The following is a 22854-nucleotide window of genomic DNA, read 5'->3' as shown; positions in this document are numbered from 1 at the left end:
ACTACTCACGGAGCAAACAAGGCTTTCCATCCTGGGTCATTTTTTAATGTCTTTTTACATCGCGAAGTCCAAATAAGATTTCATTCCCCAAGTCTTGTTTAATGGAAAGGGATTCTTTTGCTCAAGTACTTTTTCATGTTTTTCCGATTTCCCAGTGGTGTACCTGCCACAGCCAGCAGATATTGTGGCTTCTTCTTAATACGTTTCAGATATCTTCATCTTCTTTTCTGAACAACTGGAGATAAAAGGGTGTCGAACACTGCTGTAAGCTTCAGCATTTGCTATAAATTGGTTCCATTTGAAATACAGTGCTTCCCAATGGCTTTTATTTTGAGAAGCATTTAGACATCTGTCTGTAAAACCAAACTACAAATCTTGAAATTGAATCTTACTGGGAATGAGCTCTACAAAATTTTTACGTAATACTTGTGGAGTGTGGCTCCAATCCTTCTTCCCTTCCTTTCTTCATTGTCTTTTGTCTTTCGCTACTCAGAGTTCTTATTTTTTCACAGTTCTAATTTTTTCACAAAGCTTTTCTTGCATACAGAGTGCTAAAGAGGGTCAAAATAGGTTTTTAATTCTGTCTTCATATGACACTCAAAACAAACAACAGATATAAAAAATGGGAACAAGTAAATTCTTGGATTAGTGAAATTACTCTAAATCCATTTCTACAGTAATTCATCTTTCATTGTTAAACCACATTTAAATCTTTAAGTATGTGTGATATACAACATTAATCCTATGTTAACATGTCCTCTATATTACAAACAAAAATTCCAAACAAAACTAACAAGCAAACCTTGTAATTTATGATTTATTTATTTATATTGTCAGTACTAAAAATGGCGATGGAGCTCACATAGAAGCTATAATGCCGTAAGCTGTTCGAGTCAAAGTAACTAGTCCCACCTTGTAAGAGGAACAAGACAACTAAGAAACCTGAAAATAAAACCATCTGTGAAAAACAGTCTAGGGAGTAAACATCCAAAATGAAGCATGTCTTTACATGTTCCCTACTATGCTAATATAATGAGAATGAAGCAGTAAAAATGTTTAAAGCAGTGAGCAGGGATTTTTAACTACATCAGTCCCTCTACAAGAGTAGTCACTCTGGTGTCATAAAGAGTACTCACTTGAGTATGGCTCACAGGAAAGAGATCAGAACACTAAAAAAAAAAAAAAAAAGGACACAACTATGGTAAAAATATTTAGTAAATATAAAACGAATAGCTTTTAAGTTGTGGGTTTTCTGTTGCTTCAAGCAGATCTGGATAGGCACCCAGGAAAATCAATTTGCTTGCATAACGACCAAGTTTATTTTACTTTTAAAAAGCCATCAGCGTTCATGAGAGGGGGAGTGCTGTTTTGAATCAGGCATGTTGCAAACAGATGTTATGCAAGCTTCCCCAAACAGTCCTGCCAATGTATTGCAATCCTGAGTTATGACATTCACTGTAACTGCTGCAGTCTGGGCCCTTTTTTGGGCCACAGATTGATCTGTTGGTTTTCCCAAAATGGGGATGATATTTTTGTGATGCATACAAAAACTTGAAGAAGATCAACGTATTATTTTTCATTTTCAGACCAACAGAATTTGGACACCATATCTGAGTTACACAGCCTATTGGTAGTACAGGACAGAAATGGGAAAGTACATTATTTTTCATCATTTGATTGTGATACTAACTCTTAGCAAACGTATCTCCTGGTTCATTCCCATAACATGTTTGGTAAGGGAAAATCTCTTGCATCAGTCTTTCTATTCCTACTTTTGAAGGATAAAAGGAAGTGATTTCCAAATACCATTTTCAAAAACCATCCTAGGTTTTTAATTAAAATACTCCTTTAGCCTACAAGTGTATGAAATGGCTACATCCGTTCATAACCTTTAAACAAATAAATGAAGAAACAAAGGATATGAAATGTAACAAAACTAATCTCACTGAGCAGAGCAATGATACTTTTGAAAGACCCTGCAGATTCTTGAACAGGAGATGAAGTACTGTTGCTAATACAGATTAAAAGCTCTAAACAGAGAACGTCAGATGAGAAAAAGTCCACCATTCCTACTCCCAAATGGACTGTATTTTGGAGTATCTCATAAAAATGAAAATTTGTTGCTGTTCACAGTAAGAAAATTTTTGACTGGAAATCTAAATAGCCCATTTTCTTATTATATATCCCAATGTCATTGTTGCATATTTTATATTTTTAAGTACATGCTCTACTATACTTTTTCAGATTTTAATCTTGAAAAGAAAGATGTGGGAGTACGCAGGTAAAGCCGAGTAACAGATTTTACATTTATTGTTCTTTACTAAAACATTATTGCACTTTCCATCTTAAACAATAGAAATACTTTGATAAAGCTTGTTTGAGCCTAATGGCCTGAGCCACCTGATCAGTAATTGTTATACTGTTCTTTTTTGTTAAAGCAGCAGAAAGCACTGAAATAACTTGCTCAGTGATGCCAACCAAGTCTGTGAAAATTCAAAGGCTGAGACTTTGTCACCTACAGCTCTATGCTTCCATTAGTTGGCTACATTTCCTTCACAAAGCTTTTGGTTTCAGGGCTTATGTGCAGGCACTGTGATAAGTTCAATGAAGGGCAACAAGTTGCCGTGAGAGAGGAGCGATTCTTACTGCACATCAGCCAGAAGGGATTGGATTGTAGTTTGTGATAGTCTGAAAAGCATTTAGGCATCCAATGTACTGTAATACATGCTATTCTTCCCTCTAAAATGTGTTTATTTGATCTGTGATAGAGGGAGGTGAGAGAAAAATAAGCTTTCCAATAGCTGAGCAATGAACATCAAACACAAGCCGAGGCTACCGGGCAAGATACAGAAGATGTTATCGGTGACTTGTATGGCAGGTGAAGCAAGGGCGCATTCCTGATAGCCTGGATATCAAGAGGGTTTCTTAATAGTGAGACTCACCGGGCTGTGGAATAGTTTTCCACGGAAAATGGTGGAGATCCTATCCTTGGAGGGTCTGTTCGCCTAAGCTGTCATGCCAGTGACTGGCAAGAGCCGACCTTGGCGAGCAGAGCCGGCAGGCTCGAGTCCCCCAGGTCCCGGGGCAGAGCGCCCTTCTCGGCTGTAAACGGTGCCACCCTTCACCCCCCGCGACCCCGGGCAGCCGCTTCTTCCCTGCCCTTGAGCTCCTCACCTAAGCGCACCCTCAGCCCTCGGCTTAAGCCTTCAGGAGGCGGCGGCGGCGGCTCCACCGGGTTGCGCCGGGTCAGGCCCGTCCAGCGGCTCGCCAGCTCCTGACAGGCTTCGGGCAGGTCACGGCCTGGGCCTCAGTGGCCGCTCGGGCCGCGCCGCGGGGCCGGCGCCGCCGCCGTCGCCGCTGCCCGGGCGCCGCCGCTCCCCTCAGCCTGACAGGACAGCCCGCTCCCCGCCCCGGCTCCCCCAGAAACCGCCCCGCCTGCTGCGAAGCCGGCAGTCGCCGTCCCTCCGGTTCCGCGCGGCGCCCCCGGCCGTCCCCTCCCCGAGCAGGGCGGGGGAGCACAGCCAGGCGCCCCACCGCCGCCCCGCTCCCGGGGGACCCCGCCGGGGGCCGCCGGCCGCCACCTCCCCCGCGGCGGCCAGCGCCAGGCCCATAGAGCGCGCCGGCGCCGTGCTAGAACGTACGCAGCGGGGGCCGCCTCGGCCTGCGCGCGGCGGCGGCGGCGCCGCAGCGCCCCCTGGCGACAGTTGACGGCCTCGCCGCGGACCAAGGAGAGAAAGGGAGAAGGGACAGTAATGGCGGCCAGTTAGTGCGAGACTGAGCCGAGGAGGCGGCGGCAGCGACGGGAGGAGCCGGCGCGGCTCCGTCTGTGGCTCTGCCCGGCGGCCCGGCTTCCCCAGAGGACTTTTTTCCCCTCCGTCCGTCCCCTCCCCCCTTCCCCCTCTCCCTCCCCTTCCCTTCCCTTCCCCTCCCTACCCGAGCCCCCGCCTGCCCGCCCTCCCTCCTCCCTCCGCGCCGGCGGCGGCAGCGGCGGCGGCAGCGGCGACGGCCCCCCGTGTCCCCCCTCCCCGGGGCCATGGTGAACACCAGGAAGAGCTCCTTGCGCCCCCTGGGCAAAGCGGCGGCCGCTGCGGCCGGAGCCGGCAGCCATTTCATCTCGTCCCGGACCCGCTCTTCCAAAAGGGGCACCAAAGCAGATGCGGCCGGGCTGGAAGAGACGGCGGCAGCGCGGGTGAGGGCCGGGGGGTTCACGGGGGACGGGGAGGGAGAGAGGCGGGGGGGCAGCGGCGGCGGTGAGGGCCTTGGCCGGGGAATCGCTGGGGACAGCGCCGCTGCTGCCGGCGGGGGGGTGCCGCGGGTACGGGAGCTGGCGGGGGGGATTGCCGAGACGGCTGTCGGTCTGCGGGGAGGAGGAGGGACGGCGGAGCCGGCAGGGAGCCCGGGCTGAGGAGGGACCGTGGCGCCGGCGGGGAGCCCGGGCACGCGGGGGGCGGCTGCGGAGAGCCGCCCGCCGCGTCCCGACTGGGTTCCCTGCTCGGCGGGGAGAGGGCGGTCTGCGCCGGGGCGGCGAGAGGCGCAGGCCGCTGACAGGGGCTGGGGGCGTCGGAGGGGCGGCCGGGGACACGGGAGGCGAAGTTGCTGCCCTGCTGCTGCCGCTGCCTGCGCCGGGCTGGGGCAGGCAGGGCCGGCCCGGCAGCAGCAGGCGGGGGTCCGGCGGCGGCGCGGGGCTCCCCCTGCGGCCGCGCCCGGCACTGCGCCGGCTGCCAGACAAAAGTTCGGAGCTGCGCCTGCAGCAACTTCGCAGTCCTCGTGTCCCCCCCCCTTTTTTTTTTTTTCTTCCCCCTTTCCCTAAATGACCTCAGTTCGGCTGAAGCGGGTGTTCGCGGCGGCTTCGACGAGAGCAAGCTGATGACTGAGAAAGGTCCCCCGTCTTTGTGACATCCCCCCAAGCGGGGAGGATGCAATTTTGCCGTCAGGTTTAAGTTGAATGCTTTCCCGACGTAACTTACTGTAATAGCTTTGGTTGTACGGTCTAACGGCAAGTGAATTCTCCAGCCTGGTTTGGAAAATTAACATTTGGTAAAATCTAATTGGAAGAAAGAATTCGGGAGTCTCTTGTTTTCCTCGTTGTCTCTAAACAGATTTGTTGACAACAACTGCATTTTTTTAATTATAGGCAGGGCTTTTTTTTCTTGATAAAACTTCACGTATTGCTTTGAAGATTTAAACTAGTGGTTGTAGTTGCCTGATCAGCATACGTATTTTAAAAGCAACGCAAATATGGAAGTGAAAATTGAGTCTGAAAGCGTTTGACAGTCATGCACCAACTGACCAGTTCCCAGCCTCTGCTTAGGAGGAAGTTAATCGGACAAGTAGAAGAACAGCAACAGCAGCCAGAGGCAGATCAGAAGGATGACACCTGGAATTGTCAGAACGCCTTTTGCCCCATTCTTTTAAATACTAAAAAAAAAAATAAAAAAACCACTGACCAGATACTCTGTACCTTCTCTGCTTCTCTTTCAGTTCTTTCATGCTTCACAGTTCTTCCCTTCCCCCCATCTTACTTTTCCTTGTCCCCTATTTCTTCCTTGTTTAATTTCATTAGACTCGTGGGGATGCAGCACCGTAGCTGTAAAAAGCTGTTCTGCTTGTTCTACTATGCAGTTTCTATTTATTCATATCCTGGGTCTTGTGGTTTGTCAGGCAAAGTTTGGTGTAACTCTCATTGGCTTACTTTGCAGGGAGTTTACTGCTGCTAAAAAACTAAGTTGGGCTTCTTTCCAAATATTTTTCATCTATGGATAGTATTTTTATACTACAGATCATTTAAATGTTTAAATTATGTTATTGTCATGGTGTAAGGAAAGGATATTGTGGAAAATACTTCATAAAATCTGTAAATACATCCCAGGATATTGCCCATGCTTCTAAAAAAGCATTTCTTCTAAAGTTAAGTGTATATTTTGGTGTATGGGAATGGACTTGTTTCACTTCACAATGAATCTCATGCGATTGAGGTAATAATTTTTTTTTTTTTTTTTAAGATGTGATTGCCAAAGATGAGCAGAAGTTAGCTGGGAAGGGTTCCCCCCCAAGTGAATATTGTAATATATATATATCCCACTGTATTTTAAAGTTGTCTTTGAACAACTGGTTTTATTCTTCAGATGTAAGTATTTGTCAGCGATACAGTGTCTTTCTGAGCTCCTGAATCTTCTTGAAGTAGTGCCAGAGAAGGATTTCAGTGATTAGAACATGAATAAGTATAGCAGTAGGAAGACAAAGCCTTTTCTTTTGGAAGTGACTGGCGGCAGATAGCGAAGCTGTGTTTTGTGCAGAAAGCGTACTGGGATTATTTTCATGCAGTTGTATGTATTTTTTTCGAAGTTGACTGGAACAGCGTGTCCTTTTGAAATCTTTCGTGTGTCATGTCAGGAAACTGGCCTTACTACCAGCAGTTAATCGGGTTAATGGGCAGCTAGAGTTTGGACCTCTGGCAGAGATGGTACACTTCTTATTTGCGCTATGTGACTTAGTTTTCTTCCACGGAGGTTCTGACTTGGACTCCCAGAGAAATGCTCTTCAGTGGCAATGCCTGTAATTACGTTTCAGAATGTATTTTAAAAGATCATCTATTTGTTCCTTATTAGCAACAAAAACTGAGTTAATAATCTAATGGCATCCTGTAAGATGCTGATTAGACCAAATGAGGGGTTAGGAGTTGCCTTCCACCTCTTTTATATCTATTTCCTTTTTCCTTCTTCTCCTTTCTTCTTCTTGGCTTTTTCTGGTATACATAGGGGGTTTTTTTTGCATACATTTACAAGGATAGGCTTGAATCTCTCTTCTCCCAAGAACTTGAGTTAAGTTTCTAGTCTTCCAGTTCAATATTATGTTGAGTTACATATTAGTAGTGTCCATTTCTGTTTGATGTGAATCTGGAAGCAACACACATTCTGTGGAAATGGGCCATAATAGTCTAAATGCCTTTGTCGTATTCTCTGTATTCCCTCTACAGTACTTGCTCATCTTAGAGAAAGCAGTGACGTCAGTCTTTGAAAAGTAAACTGTTTTGAATTATTGACTGGCAACCACGCGTTCAGCAATTGAGATGAATACATGTGTGTCCACTGACCAGAAGCCAGATTAAAATGAACAAAATCCCTCTCTAAATGGATCAAGGAGCCAAGAAGTTTATTCTCTGAAATGATGTCATAGCAGAGTGCATAGAGAGGGTACGAGAGGCAAAACTGGGCTATGTTTTTTCCTGTTTCCAGGATTGATTTACACACTATTCAATAGAAGTTGAAGCTATCCTCACATAAATTTATATTCTATCTTTATATAAATTATATGTATTTTTTTCTTTCTAGCATGAAAACTTGGCAAGTGTTACGGCTTTATATTAAAGCATTCTGACAAGAAAAGTGCATCAAAATCTTCCAAAGTTTTCAGAAACATAGAATTGTAACACAAGGCTTATAAATCCAGTGGACTTCATTCACACTATGAAAGAATTGAGGACACTGTGACCATAACTGGTTAAATTTGTGCTCTAGATTTACTGATGTCTGATGTTTTCAGATACTGAGTTGTGATTGTTGGTAACACTTATTTGGCGAGCAAAATGATTTTTCTCAGTCATCTCAAAGCACAAATCAGAAATGTTGATCAATGAATTTATTGTGAAACAAACACTCTTAAATCATGTCAGCATATTAGTTAGACATTTTAGAAATGTATACAAGATCAGCTTAATTTAATTACCCAAGAAAGCATTAGCAGTGCCTTAAGAGCTACTTGAGGGCACTGTGGTAATCGTAACACGCGATCCTAGCTAAAAGTAGTACTGCCAATACCGTTCAACTTACTCGGTGGCAACCTAGAGCTCTCCATTGTACTTAATTGCTAATAGGAGCAAACACGGACTTGAGGACTGACATCGAGTGCTATAGTGTGGGGAGGTATAAAGCTAAGCAGCATTTTTGTGCTCTGTAGTACCAATATATTTCAGTGTCTCTTACTGTAATTTCTCAGTCTGTAACAGTAAATATTTTTTCTGATTTCCAGGTGATAATGCAGCTTTTGTAGCTGCGTTTTACTCCTTAGAAAGTCTTTAATTGTCAGCTATTGAAAACATAGAGATGAACTTTAAAAAGATTATTATTTCTCTTAAAATACTAGCTTTAAACATAACCCTTAGAGCTTTCTAAAAGTTAAATTTTCCTTTATGAAAGAGCCTGATTCAGATTAGCATATTTTCTTTGTCTTCTTTGCAGAGTGTCTTACAATGTTCTGGATGTTCTGCGGTTTAGAATAAAGCTATAGAAAAAAATCAGTTTCCTCCTTATGCTGGAAAAATTACACTTCCTGGCCACCCACATGTAAACCTCTTCAGGGAAAAAAAGCCCCTCTCAAATATCTATGTTTTAAAAGAACTGCATTGTCTTACTGTTTGAGTTTACAGTAGCATCAATAAAGGTGCTGAGGCTAACACTTTTACCGTTCTTTGAAATACATCCGGAAATGTAGAGCCGTGTGAAGTTATTCCAAACAATTTCATTTAAAGGAAAATTCCCAAGAAAGCTCATCTTTTCAGTGCGCAATAAAATGTCGTGTTCTTTCTGGTTTAGTGGTCTGCTGCTCTTTTGGGACTTAGCAGGAGAAAATCAGTGATCTAAAACGAATCATGCAGTCTGTTCCTTGGTAGCCTGGTATTAATACATCTGTGAACAGTGGGAAATTGAGCAATTGTTGGAAGCAAACTATGTCCAAGTTTGTGTCAAAATACCATACAATCAGCATTTGTAATCCTTCCATGTTTCCAAAGGGGTGTCCTGGGTTTGAATTCTTCCTGTGTATCTTGCTAAATCAGACTGGGCCACTATCAGAAGTCAGGAAACCTCTGAAGTGTACATGGTTTGTTTTGGGAGGCAGTTGTGCATCCTGTTCGAAGCTGGCTATCTTTGCCGTCACACTGTTACAGGGCCTTAAAAGGAAGCAATCTAAGGACTAATCCAGTGAGTGAATAAGACCTCCAAAGAACACTCAGGAAATGGTGTTGATGTTTGATGTGCTGCATTGCTTCCTCTGAATATTGGGCTTCTCCCAAAGTAATATTAATAAAAGCTGCTTCTCCAACTACTGTCTCTCAGTTTAAACTTAAAGCAGAAGGCTTAACCTATTGCCGTGAGAGATCCCATGACAATTTTGCAAGAGCGGCATACAGCTTGGGGTTATGCAAGATAATTAGCTTAGGTAATTACATTCTGATCACCTGCATCCCCCTGTAGTTTCAGTTGAATGTGGGATAGTTTTGCACATCCTGCCCTAAATTGTCAAGTATTTGCTATACTGTGGAAAAGTTTTCATTCCAGTCTAATGACGCTTTAAACGATTTCTGCGTAAAACTTTATAAAACCCTTCTCAAACCAAAGCATCCAGCAAGTAGGCGTCGGTGAGCTGAAGCTTTCACTGCTCTTATTTTGTAGCTGTGACCTTTTTAAAGGTTGTTGATCGTTTATTAGATGGTTTAGCTCTAATGTATTACTTTGTGTGTGGGTAATACCAGTCATGAACCCACTTACTGCACAGGGAGCTGACAATATATTTACAGCCTTTTTCATCCTATCTTTTTTTCTTCATGCTTTGCTGCTTTTTGCTGCTTTTTCTAAACAATTTTTCCATCTCAGTTTACTCTTGAAATACTGTCTTTATTACCTGTGATGGAATTTTCGTGGTTTATTTTAACCATTAATTTTGCTTTAAATTGTTCAAGTGTTGTTTGGCATTTATACTTGCTTGGACTCTCTTCCTGAATAAATTCAATTTCTTCTTGCTTGGTAGCTATTAAAACAGGCCACTTTTCAACCAGTTGTAAGATTAATGTATTATCTTCTGTAAGCTTTTTCATTTTGCACTGCTGAGTATGTGTATGCTGTAATAGCTTCAACTCCAGTTGAACTAGGTATAAAGGTGGTAGCTTTATACTCCTACCAGAAATACAGAATTTACGAGCTTGTCCAAGTTCTGTGGTTTTTGTAGCCTGTTCTGAATTTTGTGGTTTTATTTTTATGCTTCTAGTAGTGTATATTAAGGACCTAACTAATGTAAAGCTTTGGTGTAAAGTTTGCATCCAGTTGCACTTGGAGCAGATGCTTCAGTTTGGGCGTTTTCATAATCTGGGAAATGGGCTTTTTGGTAATCTGGGAAATGGGTTTTTTGCTCTTCTCCAACCTCCAGTCAGTTGCTTAATTTTAAATGGATAGGTAGTTGAGCCGAGCTATTTAAATAACCTGAAATGAAGAAGCTGTTCTTTCTGTTCATGTGGAAGAGATTACTTGCACTGAAATTTGTTGCCATGCTTCAGCAATCCCTCATTCCAAATTATTAATAACTACCTTCTATTATTTCTCTGATTTCTCTTTCAGACCTTGAATGTTGTTTTTATGATTTAAATTTCAATACATTACTCTTAAGATTTCATATTACAACTTTGCACAATTTTAATTTGTTTTTTCTTTTGAAATACTGTCTTCAGGTGCATTGTAGCTAGAGATAACAGGAGGGTGTTTAATTCCACATTTTTTTCCACACAGAAGGCCACCTTCCTGTTAGCTTCACTTGCTACAGACACTTCCTTGCTTAGTTTACTGAGTCAAGTACCTGGTCATGTCCAAACCTTGGGGAACCTGCTGGTCCAAGGGTTCTCTCTGTTCTCCTGCTTGCTATCCTCATTCAGATAATTCTGCTTCTTTTTTTTAGGTTTATAGTAGTACTAAAAGGAGGCCATGTCTTCCAGACTTTCTTTGGGGTGGGATTGTTCGGCAGGAACAAGATGGATTTTTGAGGACTAAGGGTAGGAAAAAAAGTTTTTGCTTGAATGTTTCAATTTTTTCCACTTCTGAATTGTAATAATTCTCAAATGTTTACATAAATACAATTTTTGCTTTAAAAGTCTTCATTAACAGAATCTAGAAACTCATGGAAATTGTTACTATGATTCTGACTAAAAATGTCTTGCTTTTAGTATTCCTTCAGTGTTAAATTAGGAAGATCAGTGGTTTTAAAAACTTACGATGTGTGGATCTTCTAGAAAAACTTCTGAGTGAGGTGTGGACCCCTGTACAGCAAATAGAGACTTCTTCTCAGTAGACTTGCTCTTCTGAAGGTGTGTGATTTCACATGAGCTGCAAGCTGTTAACTCTGCAGTTGTGAAAACGAATAGACTTGCCAATATTAATGCTTGCCTGGTCATTTGATCAGCTGGATCAGGTTACTGGTCCAGCTGAAACTAACCTTTGTCCCCACATTCTCCTGCTTCCCCTTGCCTCCCCTCCATCCCTCTGATGGGATTATCAGCTGAAAATTCACAGTGTCACCCTAACATTAGGGAAGGCACAAAGGGGAAAGGAACACTCATGGTGGAAATGCTTGGAGCTGGGCAATGACGATGGTGTGAGGACAAACCTCAGCTCCCTATTTATGGGCTCTCTCATAGTTTGGCAGAGGCTGCTCTGTAGCTCATTCTCCCTTTCTTTCATGAACCTACAAGTAGCCCATAGATTGCAAGAGTTTTTTGAATGTTAGATCAAAAGCCATTGAAAGGCATTCAACCTGGATACGAACAGGTGTCTTTTTCTATTCTAGGTGGGGGGAATGGTTGCAAGTGTGAAAATACACAGTAAACAGTGTTGTAGGTAGTGGTTTCTACTTTTAATTTGTAAGCTTTTAACTTTTCCAAAAGCTTTCACATTTATTAAATAACCTGAATTCTAGAATTGAAGAGTTGCAGGAAATAGAACAGAAATCTATTGAAAAATGAAGCAGATCATCTCATGCAAAAAATATGTTTTTTCACCTGAATGAGTTGGGAAGAATTTATTCTTCTGAAAAAGTCTAGATGATGGTATTCTTTATATTCTTAATGGCTATTATTGATGTAAGCATTGTTTACTGAAAAAAAAAAAGGAAGTTGAATGTTAAAAGAATTTAGATCATCCTGCAATTGAGGCATTCTTTACTATCATTATCACCAACAAAATACAGCATTAATAGTTGTTTATTCCAAGATCATCAAGCACTTAAGCATGAATCTTGTTATTTTTCCTTAACACCTGTGGAGAGCCGATGTCTGATAAATGACTGTGTGCAAACAAGTGGAAATTAGAGAACTTTGACGAGAAGATGGGTTCTTTTAAGCCAACTTTGTCTCTTTTCAAGCTATTAGTAAGGTTAACACACGAGGTCCTTAATGAAACTTGGAAGTTCTTCTTAAGGTAGTTAATGTGCTTTAATCCAAATACATTTTTTCCAGCTTCTTGTCATTTGAAGGCACAGGCAATACACTTACACTGGATTTTTAGGACACAAAGGTAGATGTTTAGCAGGCAGCAGTACATGGTGTACTGACATTAATACAGTCTGCTGTATTATGCTGTGACCTGGAGTTGAGTCATGTTACCTTCTTCCCCCAGACAAGTGTATCAGGTCTTACCTCTTCCCACCAAGCAGGTAATCAGTCCTCCCATAGAAGAGGGGCTAAGGGCATTTGCCGGAGAATGTGGGATGGGGTGGGGAGGGGAGAGGAGGTTGTGAGGATGTGTTGGTGCTGGACAGAGTGGGTAGTGCAATCTGTCATCTTGAAATTAGGACATAGTGTAGGTGCGTAAGGCAAGGTGTGGTCTCTAGTTTGAGCATGCTGATGAGGGTGTTTCAGCTACTGAAAATTTGTACTGAGCATAAGGACTGTTTCAGTCCTTTTTTTTGTTTTGTTTCTTTGTTTGTGAAGATGCTGTAAAGCAAAGTGGTGAACTTTAAAAAAATTGAAATAGGATTTGAAGGGATTTGCTAGATTCCGGTCAGATGACATTATCGCAGTCATGGTAGAAAGTTCGATCTAGTTACTAGAACTTGGAATCAAATAAGAGCAAAACTTAAAATATCTCGAAGAAATTGTGAAGTCTTTTGCTTTTTTTAATTGCTTAGTATGTCTAGCCCAAAAATGCATTAGGAAGGATACCTAGCTCTTGCCTAACTTTCAACAATAGATCTTAACATAGAACTTTAATGCAATAAATTTGTAGTAGTTAATGTTTTAATCCATATTTTTTACCTTTGCAGAAACTGATACACAAGGGAGCAGGTGGCTTATCCAGAATCACTGGACAGACAGATAGAGAGTGTTTTTGGTGTATTTTATTGGTATGTTTGAAATGATGTTATAGTTTAAATGCAGAAGGAGCAAGTTATTTGTTAACTGAATAGTTATCTGAGGGCAAAGATAAGTGATCAGCTTAATTAGTTGGTACACTGGGGACACAGCCACATTTTTTTCATGAAAAGAAGTTTTTATTGTGGAAAGACAACTTTCATCTTTTTATACCAGTGGGATAAAAATGTTTATTAAATGCATTAAATATCACTGAGTATGTATTTTATTTCTTTTAATGGGCAGCCCATTTCCGCAAGAACTTTGCATGAACTGGTAGGGGAAAAGGTAGATCAGATTTTTTTCACATGTACTCTTAAAATATTCATCCAGATTATTAGTATTCTGGGACATCTGAGAAGATGTGTTGTTAATCACAAGATGCATTTTGAATTATGTTAGAAGTAACTGGAGGACCTGGATTCAGTTTCTCCAAAGTTGGTAAAAATAAGATTCAGAGATGTCTGAAGTCATTATTGTCTTTTCAGAGTGTGAAATGGAGAGGAGAAAGTTACTTTTAAATATCAGAAGCTAAGAATTAACTAAAGTTAGAAGTAGAGGTTTTTGAAAACCTGTAGTGGAAACAGATGTCTTGAAAATGTTTATTTTGTTATTATTAAGACAAAATCAAATTTCAGGGTGTTTCATGCTTGTTCAGCGGTTCAAAAAGAAAAACTAATTAAAATAGTTTGTGCTTTTAACAAAATGTGGAGGAATAGGGTTGATCAGTTGAAGATTGAATTGTGTCTTAATTTCACGTCTCGGACATGGGAAGAGGTCATAGAAAAGAGGAGAATGCAGATGCTGAAAGGTTTAAAACACTGGGTTGAAAACTCTCATGTGCGATTTGTGAAGTCGTATGAGCAATCATGCCAACTTTCTAGGTGTGGCAGAGAGTTAGTCAGAAGAAGGGTGTGACCCACAAAATGCATGGCAAGGAGAGCAAGTTTGACCATGGTGGAAAACTCAAATACTCATGTCTGCATGCCTGTGTTTTAAAACAGCTGAACCTGTGGCAAACCAGATGGAGTCGTCTTCAAAAATTGCAAGGTGTGGTTGTGGTTTGGATGTTAGGTCATCCCTTACTCAAAAACTCAGTGAACTTGTGTTCATGTACTTGGAGATGACCGTGATAGAGATGGTTCGTACTCGTCCTGTATTACCAAGACTGCTGGATTATGGTTATCTTGGGATGTTCAGACCAGCAGTGTAGTGAGGAGTTCTTTAGACATTGTCTTGGCCAGGAGATTCAACTTAAAAACAGAAGAAACAAAAAACCCTACCCCCTCCCCTTCAATATGCTAGAAGTAGTCTTTGTATTTTAACTTGAAAATTAATCAGCTGTCGTGCTTTAGCTAGCTGGTCCGTGTGATACACTTGAAGGCAAGCCCCTCTGGGTGAGGACTCCCTTGGAATGTGTGTCCTTCAGTCATGCTGAAAGACTGTATCAGTGTAGTCACTTTTTTCTAAGAGGATAGATTGAGAAGGAAGAAGTCAGTTCTATTCATTGATTTCTAGTTTGTGTTCTTTCAAAATTTAAGGACTTGTCTCTAAATGTTATAAATAAAGCTCTATTAGTATCAAATTTATTATTTTGAAATTTAGGAATGGATATGGAAGAGACTACAGGTAATACTGTATATCAGTGTTTGTGTAACTTTTTCATGAATGTGTGTATTATAATAAACATGTTTTCCATCTTTCTCCTTTTCATACAAAGTAGAGAAAACATAGAGATAAGTATGCAGCTATATTTATTTTATTGCTTTATTTACTTAGTCATTTTAGATTTGGTTTCCAGATTTATCGCTACCATCATTCAACTGCTTTCAGTGAAGGTATGTTACCAGTTTGCCCCACTACGTCCGCAAGACTCTCGCTGTTGAATCTTTGCTCAACAGCTAATTTGCAATATTCATTCAGCTGTCACATTCCATTTTACTGTTGAATCCAAAGATAATGAAGACTATGTTTTGCCAGTCTCAACCATGGATGGTATCCTGTTAACTCCAGTTCTTGCCTTACTTATTATTAGTGAGAGTGCTTTCCATAAGAAGCTGTGCTAGGTGCTGGTTGTGCTGGGTCACAGCTGGAGTTTGGTGGGTCTCTCATTTCTGTTAGATCAGTACCGTTGCACTAAATTTTGTTTACCTCTTTGTACTTCCTGACACTATGTAAACTAATTTTTTTGATTCCTCTGTGCTTACTTTTTCTTTGTGGCTTTGGTATGCTTTCAGGCAATTTCTGACATGGTTAGGATTTTATTAATTCATATTCTCTGCATTCTCTCAGCATGTGAGTGCGTTTGCCTCAGTGCCAGTGTTTCATTAGGAGCTCTGAGTTCAGTGCATTGGTTCCTACTTCTGCAATTACATTATTCATTTCTCAATTTTTAAGTTTGATGCATGTGTTATACATTTCTCTTTCTGGTCCCAGAACATTTTCATGGTGTGTACTGTTAAATAATAAGTTTCTGGGTTGAAACTGAGGTACTATTTTTAACCATTAAAGGTATAAATGGTTTGAGACCCAGTTACTTGAGGGAGCAAGTTGAGTACAGTGGAATAGTTAGACCTCTTTTGCTATAAATGGGAGGAAGGGGTGGATAGACTGCTCTCTGTAAAGGCTTCTCAAATTGAAATTAATTTCTTTTCTTGTTCTAGCATATCCCAGTTTGGCTAATCTCTTGAGTGTAATGAAAGCTCCATCTCCATATTTTACTGTAGGTAGGTGAAAGTTCTGGATGGAAGTCTAGGTGTGATTTGATTCCATAGAGCTTGAGTTTTTAAGATTGTCTGTTAACTGGAAAATGGAGCTTGGATTCTTGTTAATATATTTAAAATGTCAATGATTTCGCATTGTAGTAGCTTTGTCACTACTTCACGTTAAAATATTTTGTATGTTAGTGCATCTTCTACAGTGGGTGCGCTAACTTAAGTTAGTATTTGGGCTTGACTATCTTAAAGTTTAGACTTGCTTTGTACTTGCTAAGTTACTGTGTAGAGTTAATATGCAGACAAATGAGGCTCAGCTGAAAATAATATCCTAAACAAAGAATAACAAGAAATTATTGCCTCTGTTAAGTAAACCCCTTCATTGCTAGTCTAGTTCCTTAGGGAACTGCACTGATCTGGTCACGTTGACAGTTAGCCTGCCCTTCCAGTTTTTGAAGCTATTGGCCAGTATCTGATCATTGACAGTATTAGAGATCTCAAAGACACTCAGCTTTTATAAACTGTGAATATTAGTAACTCAGTAGCAGAGGGAGACCTGAAGTAGCAGTTTTTGTCTCCAGGTTAATCGCTAATATTTTTTTTTACCTGCCAGCTGACCACTTGGCATGCATGTAGCTCAGAAGTAACTACATAGCTGTATTGCATTTGACCAGTAAGTAGACAGGACAAACAAGGAATAGTTGCTAATTTTGAGACTTTGGGACCAGAGGCAGGGAACTGGAGAAAATGCAGAGAAAGGTGGTCATAGGAGGCCTGGGAGGAGGTAGGATTTTTCATGGGAAGAGATAGAAATGGAGTATAGGAACCTATGCATTATTAATTTCACTGCTTGCAAAATAGCTTTACTGTTAGTCCTCGTAAAGCTTCGTCACATGCTTGTTCCTCTTTCTTAGCTTCATTTTCTTTGTCTCACCTAGCCGGTTTAAAACTGGTTCTGTGGCTTACCTTGAAACTCTGCTTCTACCCTGCACAGGGTAGCTTTTGTAATTTCAGAAAGTAGTTACTAAAATTGACTTAGGAATGATTTATTTTTGTAAGTCCACAAATAAACTTGTGGCTGATTAAGGTAAAAAGTACATGCACAAATGCTTACAGTATTCAGAAGTGAATATGTACGCTATTAAAATTTTGTGAAAAGTTGGTATTTTGTAGTTGCAGTGTGTTATGGAAAACAGCTGGGTGGCTGCACATGTATTTTACAGTGCTATGCAAGGTGCAGGTGTTTTTGTGTTTAGGAGTGGTGGTAGTTACCTCTGCTACAACTTTGACTAAGTTTTAGTTTTAGATCCCAAATTCTGCTTCATCTAATTTAAAGTTTTAGTTACGATCTTCTAATACAGATATTATTTTGAGTTACATTGTTGTGCTTCCTGAAGAAGTGAAATAATGAGGAAGAAAAAAGTGTGGGTTTTGTTTTGCTTTTTTTACTAGGATTAAATGAGTCCTAAGATTGAATCTTAATATAGACCTCTTTCTTTCCCTGGATTTACCTTGACAGGCTAACAATTACCAAAACTACTTTTAAAAAGAGATGTGAACATGGGCTGGTTAGCATTTCATACTAGTTTTTAGTATTTAGTATTTTTTAGTATTTTCAAAAGTATTTACAAGTATTTATAGTACAAATAAGAATCACAGATAACATATTCAGTAAATAAATACTATGTCATAACAAATACCATATTAATTTATTAGTAGTATTATAAGTACTTAATATTCGTTAATATTTGTTAAAAATATATATTGGGGGACAAAATATTAAGGCATGATGCAGACAGCCTATGTCACTCGCAGCTTTCTGTTCCTGCAGACAGTGGTCCCGTCCTCACCTTGTGTTTTTGCTTGCATTACATTTTGTACTTGTCTGATCCCTTATTGAAATGATTTAGCTCACTAACTAGGTAGGAAGCTAATCTAACAGAAGGAAAGTGAACTTTTGAAACTTTAGTGAGCTTATTTGGTTTATGGGTGGGTCAGGGAAACATCGGATGATGATCAAAAGAGTTTGGAGTTGTGCTGTGTAGCCAGGCAAGGGAGTGCGTGGGCCAGCCCCCAGGTTCAGTGGTGCTGAGTTGTCTTGTTGAACTGCACCCGTACATGTGGATTTCTTCAGGCTTTGCCACTTTCTAAATACTGTGCTTTCTTCCTCTCTTTAAGAAAAAGCCTTTTTTTTTTTTTTTAATTTTCTTGAGTATGTGAGACATGATGATGTTGAATTATCTGGAGTACAAATCAGATTGTTGTTGTTGTTAATAAGCCTGATGAACAAACAGTGGTCATCTCCTTGCATATAAGTAAAAGTATCTTCTGTTCTTAGTTTAAGTGCTTACTAACAACACCTGGACCAGAATATTTGGAAACTGGTTACTCTGTGGTTGCAAGAGAATATGTTTAGTTTTTTAATCAAGCCTGTTTCCATGAGCTGAATTTGTGGTTTATAGAACCTTGATTTTTTTTTTTGTAGTTCACCTTAACAGAAGCAGATCCTCCCAAAGTTTGCTGTCTGTCCACTTGTTATGTACAGCTCTGAAGCTACTTGCTACTGTCTTTGAGTTTCTGTCTGCATTACCTCTGATAAGCACAACAGAAAAAAAACCCCTCTGACAGTGTTTGGGTGCTTCTTAAAGGTGTTAAGACTAATGTTGCTAGTGTGTATAGTGCTGTTAATGAACGCACTAGACAAAAAGTGCTGTAAAAGTATAAAGTCCAGTTTCAGTTACTCCTAGCTGTGTGTTCTACAGCCTAAAGAAGAGAACAAGGGATTGCAAAGAAGGAAGAGCATAATGTGACTGTTTGAGCATTTTAAAGATAATGTCAGTAGAATAAATTAATGCTGTATTTCTAAGTATCTTAATTTTCCTCAGTCCTTTTTTCTCTTTACTGCGCTATTAGTTCTTTTGCAAGTGGGGTAAGAGTAGCAGTATCATCATGTATGATGTACAAAATACAGTGGGTTAAAGAAACAGAATGCTTGTTCAGAAATAAATGTAAAATATTATAGAAAAGTTTAATATTAAAACCTAAATATTTTCATAGTTTCCAGTAATGTTTTCAGAATAAACATTTTAGATATTTTATACAAGCTGGTTACTAAGAGTTTGATAGAGACTTCCCTTTTACTAAGCTTAAGTTTCCTGTTTTTCTGTAAGGATGTATATAAGTGAGCCAATTAAGTATGGTCTGATGCTTTTTTCTTTTCAGAAAGATGAAGGTAGTGATGGTAGTTTGAGTGATAGCCACATATCTCCTCCCGCCAAACGTACCTCAAAACATGCTGATCCTGTGTGCAAAGAGAAATCAAAATCACGCAGTACTGGGCAGCGAGAGGAATGGAGCATCTCAACTGGACAGTCCAGGTAACTTGGTGCCAAGAGAAAAATGAAGTCTTACCAATTTTTCCTGTATCGTTAACCCGCTTACGCTATTTCTGCTGTGAGCTGCAGCTCACGTTCAAAAGTGTGTTTTTGAAGTGTGTTATTTTCATACAATTTTCTTTTAGTTTAAGACTTCAGGAGCATGGTTACATCAATCCTCTCATCTCTGTGTTTCCTTTCTATGCAAATCTGTGTAAAAATGGAAAATAATTTTATTTGAGATGCAGTCTGAATTCTAGATTCTTGATACATCCAAGTTTAGTGACTTAATTGGTATTTTTATGTACTCAAGATATAAGAAGACATGACATTTTAATTAGGAAATCAATGTTATCCTCATCTTTAAGGAATGGATAATGGTCAAGTTTCTTTCTTTCCATTGTCATTTTCAGCCTCTCTTCCCTGTTTGGTTACAAGGACTCAAGTTAAATTACTGTATTTTATTAAATATAGTCTCAATCCTGCCACATTTTTACAACTTAAAATGAAACTCATTACTTCTCTTTCATAAGTCTGATTAATAACATTTTACAAAGCATTCTTGTGTTCATAAGGTTCTTCACATGATTACAAGTAGTTATGAGACAGTATAGACAGTATGTTCCTGGGCCATGAACTTTCAGTTAATACTCCTTCTTTTGTAGATATATATTTCATATTTATGTACAAATCAAAATTGTTCTTGCAGTGCTTTGTATGTAAGAATGACTGTAATTCAATACTGGACTGTCGTCTGCTAGGATGAAGTATATTTAAAAGCTATGTAAATCTTAAAATATCTTTTTTTGTTTGTTTTTCCCTTTTAAAAAGAATAAATATAACTTTTTATGTGCCAAGGACATCTGGGAATGTATTGAACTCATCCACCTTCTATTTCTTTTGTTTATAAGACTAGACTTGTACTGTACCTATTAGAAATGCTAAGAAACAAGAAAATATTTAATGTGGCTGGGAGAATTTAGATGACTGTGTCAAACGAAATTTGGCCAGGATACTGAAACTCATGTTGTTACTCATGTAGAAGCAACTGCGACATGTCTTTGCATCTGAGGATTTTTTTGTTGTTTTCTGCCAAAATCCGAAGCGCTGGGCCTAATAGTGATCTTGAGTCACTAAGACTTTTCCCAAAAGTTTTGCTGCTTCTACTTGTTTATCCAAAGTGTTTGAATGATAATTACCTTTGAAGAGCTGTATCAAGCTTCTGTTCTGAAACTTAAGGGGAGAGTTAATAGTAGGACATGGCATGAGGGAACATTGGAGGGATTAATAAAAGAGTTGTTCAGATAGTTGGGGGGGGATTCATAGAATTGCTGTTTGGCAGTTCTGTTCTCATTCCAGAGTTACAATGTTGCAGACTCCTAGGAGGCTACGTGTCACAAAGGTTTGGAAGCCATGGTGCATCTAATAACATTCCATGTCTAAAGTTCTATGGGCAGTGGGTAACTTGCTGGGCTAAGGGGTGTTAACATTATTTGTGGGTCTAATGTAATTGTTTCCTAGGTTAACTTCTCAGCCTGGTGCTACACTACCAAATGGACGTAGCTTATGTAAGTGTATTACAGTGGACTTTTTTGTATCTACTTCTACATTTAACAATTTTATGTCAATGATTTTCAGTTGCATATATTTTTGGTAACTTTGCTGATTACTCTGACCCTTTTGACTAGAAAAGTTACTGTTTTGGCTCAGTTTTCTTCTGTCAACATCTTGGATGCTCTCTGTGGACATGGGGAACATTCTTAGATGAAATTCCATTTCTCTTCTCAATTCAGACCTCTTGGCCGTGATCTTGATGTTCTCCTTGATTCCCAAATTTACTGTTACGAACTAATTTTGGCCTTCCTCTCTCAGCTGGTCTCTTTAATTTACTTACTCTCTTTGCTCATTTAAAATTTGGCCTTCTGTGGTTCTTAACATCACTTAATTCTACTAATGGTTTAGAGAGACCTGCCTTGTCTGCAGCTCCTGCTACCTTGAACAATTTTCCTATATGCTTGTACCTTACAAACTTGCCATCTCATTGATATCTCAGCTAAAACCACTTTGTCTTTTGTGTCCCTTTTTCATCAATTATGTCTTGTTTAGTTCTGTGTTGACTCTATGTGAGTGTTAATCCATTAAGCATATTTGCTCTGTTTATTATTTATTGTGGTGCCTAAGGAACAATCAGGAGGGGGATCTCTTTTTGTTTGGCATTGTACAGAGCAGCTGATACAACATACTGATTTCACAAGCAAATCTGTATCTGACCTTTTGATACTGTATTTGAAAGACTAAGAATTGAAACTGTGGACCAAGTGTGCATTTTAGTATTGGTGTTAACTTAAAAATATTGAATGGATATTTGAATGCCAAATTTTCATCATAAAGTAAGATTATCGTATAAGGAAACAAGCTTGAGTCTGAAGAAATAGCTTGTAAAACCACTTTGATAGGAATTTATAAAATATATTTTATTTAGTGAATACAAGGGTGCTCATACTGTGCTCCATAACTTTTGGTTTATTGTCCTTGCTAAGTATTCTCTTATTAATTCTTGTTTGTGAAAATGTTGTTTCCTGCATTTTGAAGTAGTAATACAAATTTCTCTTAGCTCTGAAAAGCCATCCCCTTCGAGGGGAAAAAAAGGGAGATGGGGACCATGCTTGCATAAACGGAGATATAGAAGTCAGAAAAAGTTGTCGGTCCAGGAAAAACAGATTTGAAACTTTGAATCAGAGTTTATTGTTTGATCAGCTAGTAAACAGGTATGTGGGGATACTTCAGTTGTATTCACAAAGCATCTCAATGATTTTTTAAAAAGTTAGAAAAACCTGTCTTCCAGTGCCATCTATGTGTTTTACTGTGGGAATGTATTAGTGTTGAGGCAAGCTAGATTGTGGTTTGAGTTACAGGCTGGGTCCTGTGCTGTAACTGCCTATATTATCCAAGCTCTAAATGCAAAGCAGCTTTCCAGACTTTCATTGAGGAGTAAGCTACTCTGTGTTTACACCTGGATAAAGCTGTGTATGTTGGCAGTTACTGCAGAGTGGCTGACGTGCCGTAAATCCACACCCTAGTTTGTTTCTTAGTAACCTGTTTCCGTAGTGATACCCTAGATGTGAAGTAAATTGGTGATTAGCAACAATGCTTGGGAGCTTTCTAGATCTTGCTTGTATGATTTTGATCATAAAATATCAAAAGTTTGTAGCTTTCTTTTTTTTGTTTTTGTTTTTTACCATTTGTTAGTAATTCACATAGGGTGGGTGTCACTTTTTGACATTTACTGTGCAGACAAAGTAGGTCAGAGGGAGGCATGGTCTGGTCTGAGCATAGGAATGGGAGCCAGAAATACTTTTCTTGAAATATTATTTCTGTGTGGCCCTGGGCAGGTCACTTAATATGCCTCAATTTTCTCACCTGTAAAACAGGTTTTAATAGTCACATCTGTGAGAGACTGCTTGCTCTAGTGCTTGGAAAATGATTTAAACATAAACAATTAATTACCAAGTATGATCTTTATTGTTAAATGTATTCTGTTGAATCTTTTATTAATTTAATTTTCTTTTTCAATTTACTCAGTAACTACTTGGTATCA

The 22854-nt window shown here is 39.8% G+C and overlaps 1 protein-coding gene and 1 long non-coding RNA gene across 4 annotated transcripts in view; one reads left to right on the top strand and one right to left on the bottom strand.

Annotated features, from left to right (window-relative positions):
* Positions 1-3078, bottom strand: LOC132321987 (uncharacterized). Its single transcript, XR_009484984.1, has 3 exons — positions 2943-3078; positions 1137-1169; positions 1-235 (listed from the first exon to the last, which is right to left on the bottom strand). It is a non-coding gene; the product is annotated as an uncharacterized LOC132321987 (long non-coding RNA).
* A 955-nt stretch (positions 3079-4033) lies between these two features.
* The window catches only part of ATAD2B (ATPase family AAA domain containing 2B), a 74862-nt gene continuing 56041 nt past the window's right edge, over positions 4034-22854 (top strand). For 2 of the 3 annotated variants that reach the window (XM_059832451.1, XM_059832443.1), the window contains exons 1-4: positions 4034-4189; positions 19105-19259; positions 20778-20824; positions 21871-22024. In XM_059832451.1, the coding sequence (XP_059688434.1) occupies positions 4034-4189; positions 19105-19259; positions 20778-20824; positions 21871-22024 (512 nt within the window). Of the gene's footprint in view, positions 4204-13746; positions 13769-19104; positions 19260-20777; positions 20825-21870; positions 22025-22854 lie in introns of all 3 variants that reach the window. The other variant, XM_059832456.1, reaches the window with a different exon arrangement.

The sequence above is a fragment of the Gavia stellata genome, chromosome 2 (genome assembly GCF_030936135.1).
Source record: "Gavia stellata isolate bGavSte3 chromosome 2, bGavSte3.hap2, whole genome shotgun sequence".
NCBI lineage: Eukaryota > Metazoa > Chordata > Aves > Gaviiformes > Gaviidae > Gavia > Gavia stellata.
This window is presented reverse-complemented; position numbering and strand designations above follow the sequence as displayed.